Below are 14,134 nucleotides of genomic sequence, written 5' to 3'. Positions count from 1 at the left end.
GTTCTCTTGCTTCTTTTCAGGGAGAGTCTGATTGACAAGCGCATCGAGAATGCTGTGTCTCAGATGCAGTCTGTGATCGAGCTGGGCAGAGTGATTCGAGACAGGAAAACCATGCCCATTAAGGTAAGTTAACATCCTCACCTTTGCTTTGGGATACACACATCTCAGCTGAGTACTTCTGGTCCGCGAGTTGTTTTTGAAGTGTAATGTCACTGTGTTTTCAGTACCCACTGAAGGAGGTGGTGGTTATTCACCAGGACCCAGAGGCTCTGAAAGACATCCAGTCGCTGCAGAAATACATCCTGGAAGTAAGTTAACTCCTCACCTGTTTGCACAGGTATATATATATATGTGTATATCTTCTACTGATTTACCTAATTCACTTCACCGCATTAGTTTGAATCTCTGATCCTTCAATATGTTTGTAACACTAGTGCTAGCTAAGCTGCGTTAGCAATAGTCACTGATTCCTGACAAGGAGGACTCACTATTCTACTAAAATTGTTTCTATAATTTATCTTATGCTTTCTGATTCACCAAAATTGCTAAAACTGCTTCGTCAGGCCAGATTATTTTGTCCAGTTTTCAATAGGAAGTTGTTGTACTTTGTCCCCTCTGTAATTTTTCACAATGTTCCGATCATTCAATACTAAAATATATAATAAAGGGATCATTAGCCACAGATAGATCTGACAGTGCCTCTAATAAAGGAGACTGTTGGTTTGTGTGGATCACATTGTTCTGGTATGACATTCTGCAGAAACAAAAACCAAACATTTACAGATGCTTGGTGTCCATTTCAACTTCTGCTGGGTTCTCCCCTGTTATGCCATCTTCTTGGAGATTCCCTCCAGTAAGCAAGTTAATTTGATGGAAGCAAAGTGCAGTTAAACAAGTATTTGTTCTAATTTTACTAGAGCTTTTGATGGTTCCTGTATTTGCTTGCTGTTACTTTTACATTTTATTGGGCTCGACCTCATTTCACCAGTGTTGACCAGCCCTATTCATGCTTTTATCAGCATTTACCTTGGGCAGAACATTATTTTAACAACATTTCTTAACGTTTAATGGAAAAAGAGGCAACACAAAGATCAGTCGTACGTTTTAGATTAGTTGTGCACGATAAGCAGGTTTGTTGAGGACATCGCTGTAATTTCAAATCAGTTTGTTCAGATTTCTTTCTGATTGCCGTGAATTATTTCTACAAGTCGTCAGGCACAAATCCATAAGTACCTTGATGGTAAAATTCTGTTTCCATTCAGCTGTTTCCAATCCCACAATGTCTTTGTGTTCACCATCACTCCCACAAGCTCATCTGCACCCTGTCAGCAAATTCACTCTACTAAACGTCAGTCCAAGTCAGCTTTTGACTGCGAGTGACTGAAAGAAGCCGTGCGGGCAGGTCAGCATTAGTGTCACTGGGGCTAAATTTAGTAACTATTGCTTCAGCAGATATGACTGGTTTGAGGAGTTCTCTCTTCAGGTTAAAGAATGAAAGGAACTGAACGGAATATTGATGGGAAAGGAGCTATTGCCGAGTTCTTCAGAGACTCAATCTTTGCGCGTCTTTGTAATCATTTATTGATTAACCTGTAGTTGTTCCCGGGAGTATTTAAGGTTTTAATTATGCTGTATTGTTTATAGTCTGCCTCTGAAAACTTTTAATGCTGGGTAGGAGATGTAAATAAAAAGTGAATTACAATAGTTGGTCTAATTAGGACCCAAATTCTTGGTTTGGTTAAAAGAAGAGTGAATGAAACAGCGCAGGTGTCAGAATCCCACCACATCTTTGCTGCCGCGTACACAGTGAAATTAACAATTGAGAGAGGTTTGCATTTTCACTGAAATATAGTGTTTCGAAGTTTTACAGATGGCATTTTCTTGTATCTACTCATTCATTCACCCTGTCACATGCACAGGCAACAACACGCTACTATTATTGTCTTACTTTCACACCCGGCAACCTCAGACAAGTTGCTGACTTTTCAGAGGGGAAGGGAACCACAGCTATAAAAGCAGCTCCTGATGAACTGAAAGTGAACTGACATAAAGGTATGCATTTTAAGTCGCTGCGTCTTTCCAGGAACTAAATGTGCGGCAGTTGACGCTGTCGACAGACAAGGACAAATATGGCATTCGTCTCCGAGCCGAGCCAGATCACATGGTGTTGGGAAAGAGACTAAAGGGTGCCTTTAAAGCCGTCACTGCCTCCATCAAGGAGCTCACCAGCGAACAGCTCGAGGTCTTCCAGAAGACAGGTATTTCTTCATGACCGATTGCGCCCCACACAACAAAGTCTCTGAGTTCACTGCTTAAAACCACGATTTATCGCGTCATCAGTTCATACGATCACATATTAAGAGCTCGTCTATTCTGAGTTTGTTTAACTGGGACACACAGATGCCTGATTTCCCCCCTTAAATCAAACCTAAACCTTTTTGACTCTATATCTAGTGCTTGACTGTGGATCAAAGTGTTGCTAGGTATCTTGTCCCTCTCCAATTATAGAAAAGGGAGAAGAGCCCCCAGACTCTCGGGGGAGGGAGGCAGTGGAGGTCAGCTAGGCTGTGGGAAATGAACAGTTTCCAATCATGTTTGAAATCTGGCCAGTTGGAAGGAAGGAGACATTGAGTTGAAGGATGAATATGCGAAGAGATGGATTAAAATGTGGAACCATAAAACATCTGTTTGCCCCCAAAATGAGATGTGATATTTTAACTTCTTATAAATAACTCCGCAGTTCCTCCACCTGCCATTTAAGGGTTGAAATTTTGACGAGTGTTGTGGGTTTTTGGCCACTGGGTTTTTAATTGGAACTCTCACCTGCACTTACCTGATCCGGTGCTTTCGGATGTGATGTAAGTCGATAACAAAGATTAAAGCAGGAAAGAGTAGGGAGGGACATGGGAAATCAAAGCATGGAAATCTTGGATTAAAGAGAAACAGAATGACCATTTCACCCCGCCTCTGGGTGTGTAGCAGTAAAGAGAGAAGAAACACAGTCATGGTTTTTACTCCGAACAAAGTCGTTGATAATTGTTGCCATGAGCATTATGGAGATTTGGACCAGACCAGATTGTGTTTGCTGGACTTTTTGAGTTAATTTAGCAGAAGTCTGGACAAGAATTACATTTGTTTCAGGCTTCCTTACATGATACAACGACTAAAAGTGTCAGCCTGCAAGTGCACCAGGTCTAAATATAAGCTTTATTATATAATTAATTGAAATTCAGTAATTAATTTCATAAAATGTGCTCTCACACTTCTCAGACCCAGCAGGGATCCATATGTTGAGTGCGGGTTAATTTTCTTTGAGATAATGAATGTTCCATTTTCCAACATGGCGGTGTTTATTTTTAACTGCCCGGGCGTGTGTTGCTGTGGTTAATTTCAGGATGCATCGTAGTGGACGGTCACGAGCTTCACGAAGAAGACCTGAGGCTGATGTACGCCTTCAACCAAGCGTCTGGCTCTGCTGCTCAGTATGAGGCTCACTCTGACTCTCAGGTATGCTTCAAACCTGAACGGTGGGTCTTTTTTTTCCATTTTCAACATAAACGGTGTGTCACAATTGTGACACAAACATTTTTTCCCCATTCTCTTTAATCCATTATTTCTCAACTTTTGGTCCCTTTGGGCTGCACGTTATATAATATCCAAATCTTTACAAAGCCTAGAAGCTAACAGCTCCTGCGCTGAGCTGCTGTATATTTAAATGCATTTATGTGTCTTAACCGCGTGTGTAATATATGAAATCATTTCACGGCTAAGTGGAAGCCAGCGTTGTGTTCCCCACAGGCCCTCTGTAATCAGTGCTCCTCCAAGCGCACACACGCCACACGGCTGCACCTTAATACCGGTTTACTGAGTCGGCTTTTGAATTCTCGCTGTTGCTCTGGCTTACTTGCAGCAACTCTTCATCGCCCTGATGCCTGTTTGCCCGCTGGCTCTCCCTCTCTCACTTCCTCGCTGCTACGCTCACAACTAACCTTATTTCTCGTTTAAGGTTCACATTTATGAGCACAAGATTTTGATTAATCTTTGCTCTTGTGTGTAAACAGATGTGAAGCTAATGTTGTCAAATCGAGACTCCCACACTTTCCTCAGCTGTAGAAGACAAAAATACCTCAATTTTAGCTCTCTAGAAATTCAAGAACTCTGCTGGTGTCCTTTAGGTGCTGGTGCTGCTGGATGTCTCCCCTGACCAGTCCATGGTGGATGAAGGTGTTGCCCGGGAGGTCATCAATCGCATTCAGAAACTGAGGAAGAAGGTGGGGGCAAATGTTTCTGGAGCACTGCTGCCACATAGCACAGCACGGATGAATTTTACAAGCCATTGTCTAATGAGGAAGATATGAGGTCATTACAAATATGCATTACACCAGCGATGTATTGAGGGCGGTAGCCTAGTTCATGCCCCCCCCCCCATCTGCATAGCTTAGGGGGGGTTGCATAGGGATTGCATCAAAACGGGTCTTCAGTGATCACAGCAGACACATCACCCAGCTCCCGAAAATCGAAGCTTTGCACAGACGGACCACTGCTGCATAAATCATGGTGTCACAGTGACCACGAAAGCATTCAGAAACTCAAATCAAATCTTCCATCCATCCTCACACATTTCCTCTGATTATCCTGTAGATTGTACTTTTGGAGCTCTGTATGTAGATGAATATCTTTTGTTTGTCAAAGTTCAAACTTGTTTTAGATCCAAAGCTTTTTTATTTTATTTTTATTTTTTATATACACGGCATTGATCACCTACTCGATCCACCCCGCCTCTGCTCGTTTCCATTCCAATCACAGCGCACGTGTACACAGCTGCAGCTCTGGTCCGCTCCGTCTCTGTGGCATCCCAAGCTCGCCCAAAACAATACTTACTATTTCTCCTTGTGCCGGATGGCAGAGCGCAACAACACAATCTAGCACAGTGACGCATGCGGAGCAGAACCCTGAGTGTGGAAATACTGCGCAATTGCGCATCGTTTTATCTCCTCCTCCGTGCTGCACACTGGATGCAGCCGGTGTGTTTTGGCAGAGGACAGAGCAGACACGCAGCAAAACTGCTCCGCATCCGGTGCACTTTTGATTAGGGAACGGGACTGGAGACGTCAGGCTGCTCTGCAATTTGGTCTTTTGTTTCTGAGGGTTGCTGGTAGATCCAAGAGGGAAGTAAACAGAATACTGGTATTAAGTAGAAGGAAATATTCAAGTGAAACTTCCCCCGTCTTTACCCTACATGGGGAAATGTGCAGAAACTACCCCTACATTGGTGCTAAGACCACATATGCCCCCCGGTGAAGTCCTCACCCTCCCTCAAACGTATGTGATGGGCATTAATTAATAAAAAAGCAATGCACACCCCTGTGATGTACATCTAGCATAGAAATGTACTTGTCCCCCCCACTCTCTTTGATCACCCGCTCTTTCCTCATCATGTCCCATGCTAATTTTGTTTCATGGCCATTTTGAAATCTTTCCACTGCAGCGTCACAGAGGTTTCTCCATAGTAAGGCAGGCTTAATGGAAGCTTAATTACGGTCTGGCCCCTTTCAGATTCTAATGTTGGACCTTTGAAGTAGTCTGGGGAGTAAAGACGGATTAACCAGCAGCCCCTTGTTTTCATAAGCAACAAACAGTTTTTTCCACCCTCCTATAGCAGTAGTGCACGCTGGCTCAGAGCCAAGCTAAATTCTTCCTGTTGTTTCAAACTAAGATCTCTTAAGAATTTTCCACCCGGTGGTTGGAAATTAATTTTTCACAATTCCTTTCACATGGTCCGGAGGAATTTGTTGGCGCCCATATGTGTTTTTCAGTCCAGATTTCGAGTGCGTGTTTTTGGTGTTAGCATGTGCTGCTGCTATGGATGAGGATGAGAATGTCTCTCACTGGGGAGTTCTGGGGTGGATGTGTGTGTGTGTGTGTGTGTGTGTGTGTGTGTGTGTGTGTGTGTGTGTGTATGTATGTGTGGGGTCAGCGATGGAGCTGCACACCCATGCTGTACCAGGCCCGTCAGGGAAGGGTCAGTACCTGGACTTGGCAGGAAAAGCCTATAAACCTTCCTTCATTGATTGGCTGCTTCTCTGTGTCTGTCTAACGTTATTTCTCTGCCCTTGAGCCACGCACTGCAATCGGAGCTCTGTGCGTGTACCTTTCTACACACACGCGTGTGTGTGTGTGTGTGTGTGTGTGTGTATGCCTTCCAAGGTGTGCGTGTATACACTGCAGATTACATTAAGATCGATGTATTTAAATGTGTCAAGGTTAGAGGAAGCTGAGAGTAGACGTTGCCAAAATAGATGGATTTCATCGACTGAAGAAAATCAACTTCTCTTCCCTTGTCAGTATTTGTTCCTTTATTTTTCTTAATCCTTTCTCCTTTGTCTTTGTTAACCTTTGAAGGAAATTGTCTAGTGGACATTTTTACCTTTTAGTTAGCAGATTAAAGATTATGTCCTATTATGTGTTTCTTCTTCAAAAGGGAAACACTGTTTTATGTAGGTTAAATCACATCTGCTACACGTTTCCTAATTCTGTCCCACAGGCCCATTTGGTGCCCACAGATGAGATCAGTGTGTACTACCGCTGCCAGCCTGAGGGGGACTACTTGAACTCTGTGGTCCAGGCTCACACTGACTTCATCATGGGCACCACCAAGGCTCCTCTGCTGCCCTTCCCTGTTCCCAAGAGAGCCAGTGTCATCATAGCAGAGAAGACTCAGGTATGATGGACCGACCGGGTTTTCCAGACATAATCATCCCATTCGGAGTGATAAGGACTCTTTAAAAATCAAGTTCTGGCTCAAATCTCTTTTTGTGATGATTTGAGTCATATCTGAGATTTCAGTGATGCCTGTCTACAAGTTTTGTTTTTCTACTCGGCAGCTGAAAAACTCCGACTTGGAGTTGACCATAGTAAAGGGATCCTCTGCTCAAGCTCCTCTCAACGGACCGGCGTGCGCCTACGTGAACCTGAGGCTCCACGTCAACAACAAAGAGACAGGTAGATCACGGGATGGATCTACTCAGTCAACAAACCTCTCAGATGGGATCTTCGCAGTCACAAATTTCTCTGTTTTTTAAATAAGTGGATTCGTGTCTGATGGTTTGTTCTTCAGAGGGAGTGGTGCTGTTGGAGAACCCCAGAGGGGACAACAGGCTGGACCTGCACAAGCTAAGGAAAATTAGCAGCAGCATCTTTGCTACGAACAACACTCAGCTCAAGTTCTTCAGTGGAGGAACCGGTGAGACCTGATTTTGGATAACTGTCAAACCATTACAACTGTTAAAGGTGTCTCATTGGTCCAGAGCGGGCCTGAATCTCTGTGTGATGTGTCCAAATGTGATAAAGTTAAAGAGTTTATGTGTCATTGTAATAGAAGCAAATCTCAGTCGTGAGATGTCACCATGTTTTCCGCTTCCATTTTTTGTTCATGTTTGCATTTTGACTAAAGAGTTGACCAACAAAATGGACCTCCTGGCTCTGAACGGGAAGACTTTGACAGTGACTCAAGGCTCTTCATCTCCTGGCCCTGCACCCACAACCAGCAGCCTCTTGTGTCCATATGTGAACTTGCTGCTCTGCAACGCACAACCATCTGGTGAGAAACATGTCATCTCCCAACAGTTCTGGAGATATTTTTCACACCACTTTCCTTGAGATTGAACATAATCTGCCCTGAGTTCTGCCATGTGCACAACTCCTTCATGTTCAACAGGAGAGCTGTTTTATTCTCAAGAGCCAAGTCTTTTATCAGGTTCTCATAAAGTTCCCTCAGCTGGTGAATGAGCAGTGCAAACAAGCAGGTTGTTCTGTGTAAATCTGTAAAAACTGTCCGCATTTGTCCTCATTCTGCAGAATGTCTAACTGGAGTGGCGGCAACTCTGCTGCTGGCCAACCCAGTGGGCCAGAATGGACTCGACTTCTCGGGCCTGCTCTCCGAGGCCTCCAAGGTGTTTGGACTACGTGGCAGACGACTCAAACTCTACCTGGACCAGGATCTCAGCCAGGGTAAGATGAATGGGGAGGAATATCAGCATATCTTTGCAGATATTTGTGGACTCTACCTACTATTTAACATCTCTTTGTGTTCCAGAGCTGCCTGCCGATTCCTCAGCAAGAACCTTAGACAGCAAAACGCTGTTTGTTAGAGTTCTTCCAACAACCGCTGATGCCTAAGTGCAGGATTGTGCAAGATAACATCCGTCTTATGGGATCACAGCTTTTTTAATAAAAAAACCCCAACAGTTTAGATGAAGCATCTGTAAACCTTGCCGTTACCACCCCCCCCCACACACACACACACACACCAGTTGCATTTATAATCTCATTTCAGGAACAATGGTGGCACCTTTATGAAGGTCCAGTTTTTCTGTTGCATGATCGAATCAAGTAAACCTCTTTCTCCTGTTGTTGCACAGCTTTTTTTTTTATTCTGGACAAAGTTGATTTACCTAATTCCTTTACTTAAGAATCCCTTAAGCTGAAACGCCCCTCTTCTGAATGATTTGACTGGAAGATCAACTCAACTTCAAGAAATAAATAGTTCTTTATGTGACTGTTACCCTTTTCAGCCTCATTGCTGTTACTTTTTTGGGGGTTAGGGGGCTGTCTGGGAACTGTCTCATCTGTCCTGTCAGTAATAACAGTGTGTGTCATTATGGTTATAATTGTGTCAGTCACTCATCTAAGGTGAGCTTTGTCCAGGGTAATTATTGCTGCAGTAAATGATTGGGAAACCAATTTAGCCTATTGTGCTAACTCAGTGTTCAATTTAACACATGGTTTTCTTTATTGCAATGGGAATCTTTGGACTTTGTATGTAAGACGGAAAATGGATTCTCGGGCTGCTGGTGCCTTCTGGACACAATAGTTCTCTAATAAAAACAGGAAGAAGAAAAAAAAAACAGCTTTACGAATCAGCATGTGTGCTACTTAGTGCTTACTCAACCAGTGCGAAGAGGAGGGTTACGGTTGCATGTGTTTGGGGGTGGGGATGCATTAGGCAGACATTTTCGTTTCAAAAAATTGGGCTCGAACAGCTTTTTTTGCTCATAGGTTCAAACTGTGCTTCCAATAGAAGTCGGAAAGGATGTGTGATTAAACGGCAAAGGGACATTTACCCTGTAAATATTTACCAACGTCTTCACACTGCCTCCCAACTCTATCGTTTTAATCATCCCGGGGTGTTACAGCATTGTTAAACATGGCACCTGCAGCTACCGATCAGAAAGAACAGAAACTGTCCCCAGAGTTTGTTTATCCTGACTTAATTGAACAGTAACTTGCATGACCTTGAGGTTTGACTTTACTGCTGATGCGGCTGGAAGTTTTGCTGACTGGACTATTCAGCAGGTATTTATTGGCTCCTGATGTGCACAGGCGTGGTGTTAATGTGTTTCTGTGAAGCCTGGTCTGCAGCCAATACAGTGACACTTCCCATGTTTGTGTGTGTACGTGTGTGCGGGCGTGCGCATAGAATAATGAAGTCAGGAGGGAGGAAATTCTTATTGGCAGTCTAAGTAGCTCTTGGTTGAAGGATACTACAGTTTTGCTGGGTAACACCTCCTCCGATTGATTTCCAGCATGATTACATTCAGAATATTAAGCACTCTGCACCGAGCATGCTTCAGAATTCCTTTCTGCGTCATCCTGTGTGTCCCAGCTTTAGACTTAATGGCTGGCATCTCGGGGACCCTCGTGCCTCCTCGGCAAAAGGCGAGACGGAGGGAGCGAGAAGGGAAATGTTCAGACTTTGAGTCATTTCGCCAAGACCCATTAAAGTCTGAACACGCTCTCAGCTAAAATTAGGGGGCTTAGATTTCTCAAAATTAAGAGGCTTGACACAAATACCATCATTTCCCATTGGTTGATTGTGAAGTAAAAGTTGTGTTTAGTCATTCCAACGCCTGAGATGTGAGTTCTGGGACTGTAAGGTACTTCAAGCGTCTCTGTAATCAGTGTCACTTCGGCGTGATTGTTCTGTCCTCCCCCTGCTCCGAGAGGAGCACTGCTTTACGCATTAAACCTTAAATACTGCTCTCTCTCTCATCCTACTGAATCCATCCCATCTGCTCCTGGAGCTCCTTTGGGTCCCTGCACACCCCCAACGCAGGTGAGGTAACGGGTCAGAGGCCCCCTCTGCCGACAGACGTCCCAGCAGCGAGGGTGATGTGAACATGACCTCTGTCATATAATCTAATAATGGACAACACAAGTTTTGCCCCGCTGCAGAGCGTTGTTTCCGGGGATAGAAGCCACTAAAGGTTATTTCCAGCACACCCACCATGGCGACATGTGCGCTGTGTAATGGAAAAATCTAAATCTCTGCCAGAAAATCAATTTTCAGCACACTGCGTGTCGCCCAATGGAGAACGGCTGCTGAAAACACGACCAGAAAACAAGCCGGTACAGCTTGTAAGAGGAAGAAGAGGAAGGTGGGGGGCGAATACCTGTAACTGTGTGTGATCGTGTTAGCTCAGGGATGAAATTAACCTAAAATCCAACACCGTGCAAGTGTACCGCAGTATTAAGCGGAACGCTTTGATAGGCTGTCACTGAATATAGGAAGATATTCTTCCCACTCTATTTTCTGCACTTAGGCAGCCACACAATGGATGCTGCGTTCAAGACCTCAAATATTAAAAAGCCTGATCTACCTCTGACAGGCTGAGTGTCTATCTGATCGCTCAGGCATTTTACATGTTGCAGAGATGAAGTTGGATGCCACAAGCCCAGTTTCCTTCTTATTTCATCAAGCGCTGCCACCTCTTTTCTAACCACTCTCCTGTAAGCTGTCTGATTTATGGAGCAGTCTCTGGCTGCTGTTATTCATCTGTCATTTTCAGCACTGCACTGTTTTTACAACCCACCGCCAACCCTTCACCTTCACCCGGATGCCGGACCATCCTCAATCACGTCCTTAGATCGGAAATCCCATCAAGTTGTCAAACGCCATTCCTCATCCTCTCCACGCCAACACCGCTGCATCCGTCCAGGCTCCTGGGGGAATTCTCCAGCTCCGAACCATCACTGACTTCAAAATCAATTCTGATTTACAACATCATGTGTTCTCCATTATGCCATTTGTTTTTTAGTATTTTATTCTTTTTTATATATGTCTCCTGTAATTGGCTACAATATTTTGTCTTTAAATAAATAAATGATAAGACCTTGTGTTGTTTGTTTTGCATTCGTGTAAAACTGTGCAGCTAAATGCTAAACTGTAGTTTTTGTTTGTAATTTGAAACCACAGACTTCTTCTGGCAGTGACATTTGTAAACATTAGTGGCCACGATGTTTTCATGAAAGTGATACAATAGTTTATTCTTTGGTGAGGAAGAGAAATACTGTGGATACAGGAAATGTGAGGATTGTGGATGTAAACCTTTCTTTTGGCGGGGATGCAGCTTATCTTGTTAGCTAGCCTGGTCAGTTTGCTGACTAGCCTGGTTACGCATTTAAATTACAACAAAAATAAAACTTGAGTTTTTGTACTCAACACAGTAATCAACAATAACCGCTAATAAACTACAATTAAAGCTCATTTGAATGTATTTGAATCTGAAATTGGTGGATGACAACCACAGTTGTAAAAGTCTGAGTTTAAAAAAATATGGTTGACTCCTTGATGTGATTAGGCTAACTATACTCCAACAACAACAACAACAATAATAATAAGCGATCCGACCCCGGATAAGCGGCGGAAGATGGATAATAATAATAATAATAATAATAATAATAATAATAATAATAATAATAAATCACTGCTAAGTGGCTTGTGAAACATAAAGGCTCCAGTAAATGGCCGTTTTGGCCAGAGAAACAGTCCGGGTGGGTCCAACATAACGACCGCGGCTCTGTGGTTCCGGAGGTGCATCGTGACGAAGGCAGAACACCAGCAGCTCTCCGGCGCAGCTTGGCTTCCCGGAACCTGCCGCTTTTCCAAATGCAGCATCTGCTTGTGCGCCCGCTTCCCCTTCTCTCCTCCCCGGACCGGCACCGACAGGTAGGACACCCTCGCACCCACCGAAAGCGGGCGATGGGGGTGGCAGATGTCCGTTAGGTCGGGGTAGATTTCGCTGATGGTCGCTGACGCGGGCAGATGAGGAGACGGTGACGCCGGGAGATTCCAGGAATCCCGGATCGTCGTCAGGAATGTCACGCTGGTCTCCATGAGACTGCAACAGGGACGCGCATTGCGCCGCAGGCAGATACAGCAGATGGATACTTGGTTCCATTCTACTTAATACTAATATCTCCTGCATCACCCGCAGTATGCAATAGATTTAAGCCGTCATCCTGCACTCATTTCACAGCCTCGTTTGTCTTTTCTTCCCATTTGACAGCAATTTTTCGTGGAAAAGTTGACGTTAACATTAATCAAATTAATTAGCAGTTTTAGGGTTTCAGCTTTTAAGTGCAAATCCAGATTGACTGAACAGCACCGGAGGAAATATGTTCATCCGAGTATCCTCTACTGTGCAGTAAATTCTAGTTACTCAACAGTTTTGTGTGTTATTGTTTGTTTTAACGAGTATTAGAATGTTGCCGGATATCAGCAGGAGTTTTGGAGAAACAAAATACTTGTGCTTCTCAGCCTGTCCTGGAAGGTCACAAAAAAATGGATAGAAGAGGATTGAAAAGGGAACAGGGAAACACCCAGACTCCACGCAAACAGTGACAGATTAGCTATTATTTTAGCTGAGTTTTACTATGATCTCATATTTTGGGAAGCTGCAAGTTAGACAAACACATTTTAAGAGTCATTTGAAGGTCCCCTTTGAAGTTGAGCCATTTTTAATCAAGAGGACAGCAGAATGTCAGTCATGTGTCACTAATACTACGGTTTCCTACTGCAACGTTGTGATTACATCCATTTTAAACTCGTACAGTGATTCCCAGACGGTTCACATTGCCCCTATAGGACATCGTTCATCATTGGCCTTTTCCCAGGAAAAGTCGGAGCCGTTCGCTTGACAAAATGCTTCACTATCGTGAAAGCAGGTCGATGGCTGAACATCGAGAGACCACCTCGCTATTTTCTACTGGGCAGGCAGAGCGCAGTATCAAGCTGTCTGAGTCAACACGTAATTGGAAGTAGTGAGTTTGAGGAACGTTTCAGTTTTTTATTGTTTACAGGACGCAAGCGCCAATGCCGAGCTCCAAATTATGCTTAAGGTATTGTGTTTAAGCTTTGCTTTGCCCCCCCCCCCAACTCCAGCCCATATGTACACAACGATATTACTCCGATAATTCACCAGAACCTTCCTGAATATTGTGGTGCAGAGTTTATATTCATCTCATTGTCTTTTTTAGTTTTCTTTTTTTACATCTGAATCCAAAGCAGGAACTTAACATCGTTTTTTTTTTGCCATCCTTCTGTGGTGAATAAGCCTAGACGCACTTGTGGGAAAGCCTCCATTTATTGGGATGTGTCTCGGCACCGCTGGTTGCGTAACCTCCGTTTCCTCGCTGTGCGCGCTGATGAAAACTGCAGTGCTGCTCTGTTTAATCAAATCAACGGCAGCCGACACGAGCAGAAGCTGATCAGATTCTGCCTTTACACTAAAGACATTTCCCAGATTTGTCTGCGACGACAAGGATTTGCCTATTGTCTAAAGTCTCGCTGATGCGGCCCATATGGAAGAGAGGCACTTTTAGGCTAGAGTCCATTTCTAAATATAGTTCAGCGTGCACCCATGCGTATCTGTGCACGTTTGTGTGAGAGAGCGTGCAAAGGGTTTTGGGGTACTATTTATTTACAGCTCAGCCTGTGGGAGATGGCCAGCAGAGAGGGCAGGGGGGCATGGGAAGACCTCCGCTCCGCCTCACGTGTCATCCTTTTTGAGTCCTCCTCTGTGTGTGGTTACATACACACTGTGTGTCGTGTCGACGCTGCTGAAAATAGATTCGGTTGCGACTGTAAGGAACAATCCCTGCTCCTGTACATTTCCAAGTGGAGGACAAGTCCTCCTTGAGCACAAGGATGCTGCTTGCAAGGGCCAACTCATTCATCACAAACTTTTACTGACTGTGATTTATCGTTTCCAGACACTTCATGGAAGTTGACAATTGTGCCAAAGTCGGTTCTTGCGAGAAACTTAACAACAAGTTTGGTGCATATTAACCTGAT

General features: G+C 44.1%; 2 protein-coding genes across 2 annotated transcripts in view; both read left to right on the top strand.

Moving 5' to 3' along the window:
- iars1 (isoleucyl-tRNA synthetase 1) overlaps positions 1-8,563 on the top strand; it is a 31,964-nt gene extending 23,401 nt beyond the window's left edge. Inside the window, exons 24-34 of the mRNA XM_003973413.3 lie at positions 21-123; positions 225-308; positions 2,084-2,258; positions 3,395-3,507; positions 4,176-4,271; positions 6,545-6,721; positions 6,885-7,002; positions 7,118-7,243; positions 7,454-7,600; positions 7,858-8,010; positions 8,096-8,563. Coding sequence (XP_003973462.1) covers positions 21-123; positions 225-308; positions 2,084-2,258; positions 3,395-3,507; positions 4,176-4,271; positions 6,545-6,721; positions 6,885-7,002; positions 7,118-7,243; positions 7,454-7,600; positions 7,858-8,010; positions 8,096-8,178 — 1,375 coding nt within the window. The 3' untranslated portion in view covers positions 8,179-8,563. The remainder of the gene's footprint in view (positions 1-20; positions 124-224; positions 309-2,083; positions 2,259-3,394; positions 3,508-4,175; positions 4,272-6,544; positions 6,722-6,884; positions 7,003-7,117; positions 7,244-7,453; positions 7,601-7,857; positions 8,011-8,095) is intronic.
- A 3,302-nt stretch (positions 8,564-11,865) lies between these two features.
- The window catches only part of atp2b2 (ATPase plasma membrane Ca2+ transporting 2), a 73,401-nt gene continuing 71,132 nt past the window's right edge, over positions 11,866-14,134 (top strand). Inside the window, exon 1 of the mRNA XM_029826364.1 lies at positions 11,866-12,007. The gene's annotated coding sequence lies outside the window, so the exon portion shown is untranslated. The remainder of the gene's footprint in view (positions 12,008-14,134) is intronic.

The sequence above is a fragment of the Takifugu rubripes genome, chromosome 19 (genome assembly GCF_901000725.2).
Source record: "Takifugu rubripes chromosome 19, fTakRub1.2, whole genome shotgun sequence".
Lineage (NCBI taxonomy): Eukaryota > Metazoa > Chordata > Actinopteri > Tetraodontiformes > Tetraodontidae > Takifugu > Takifugu rubripes.
This window is presented reverse-complemented; position numbering and strand designations above follow the sequence as displayed.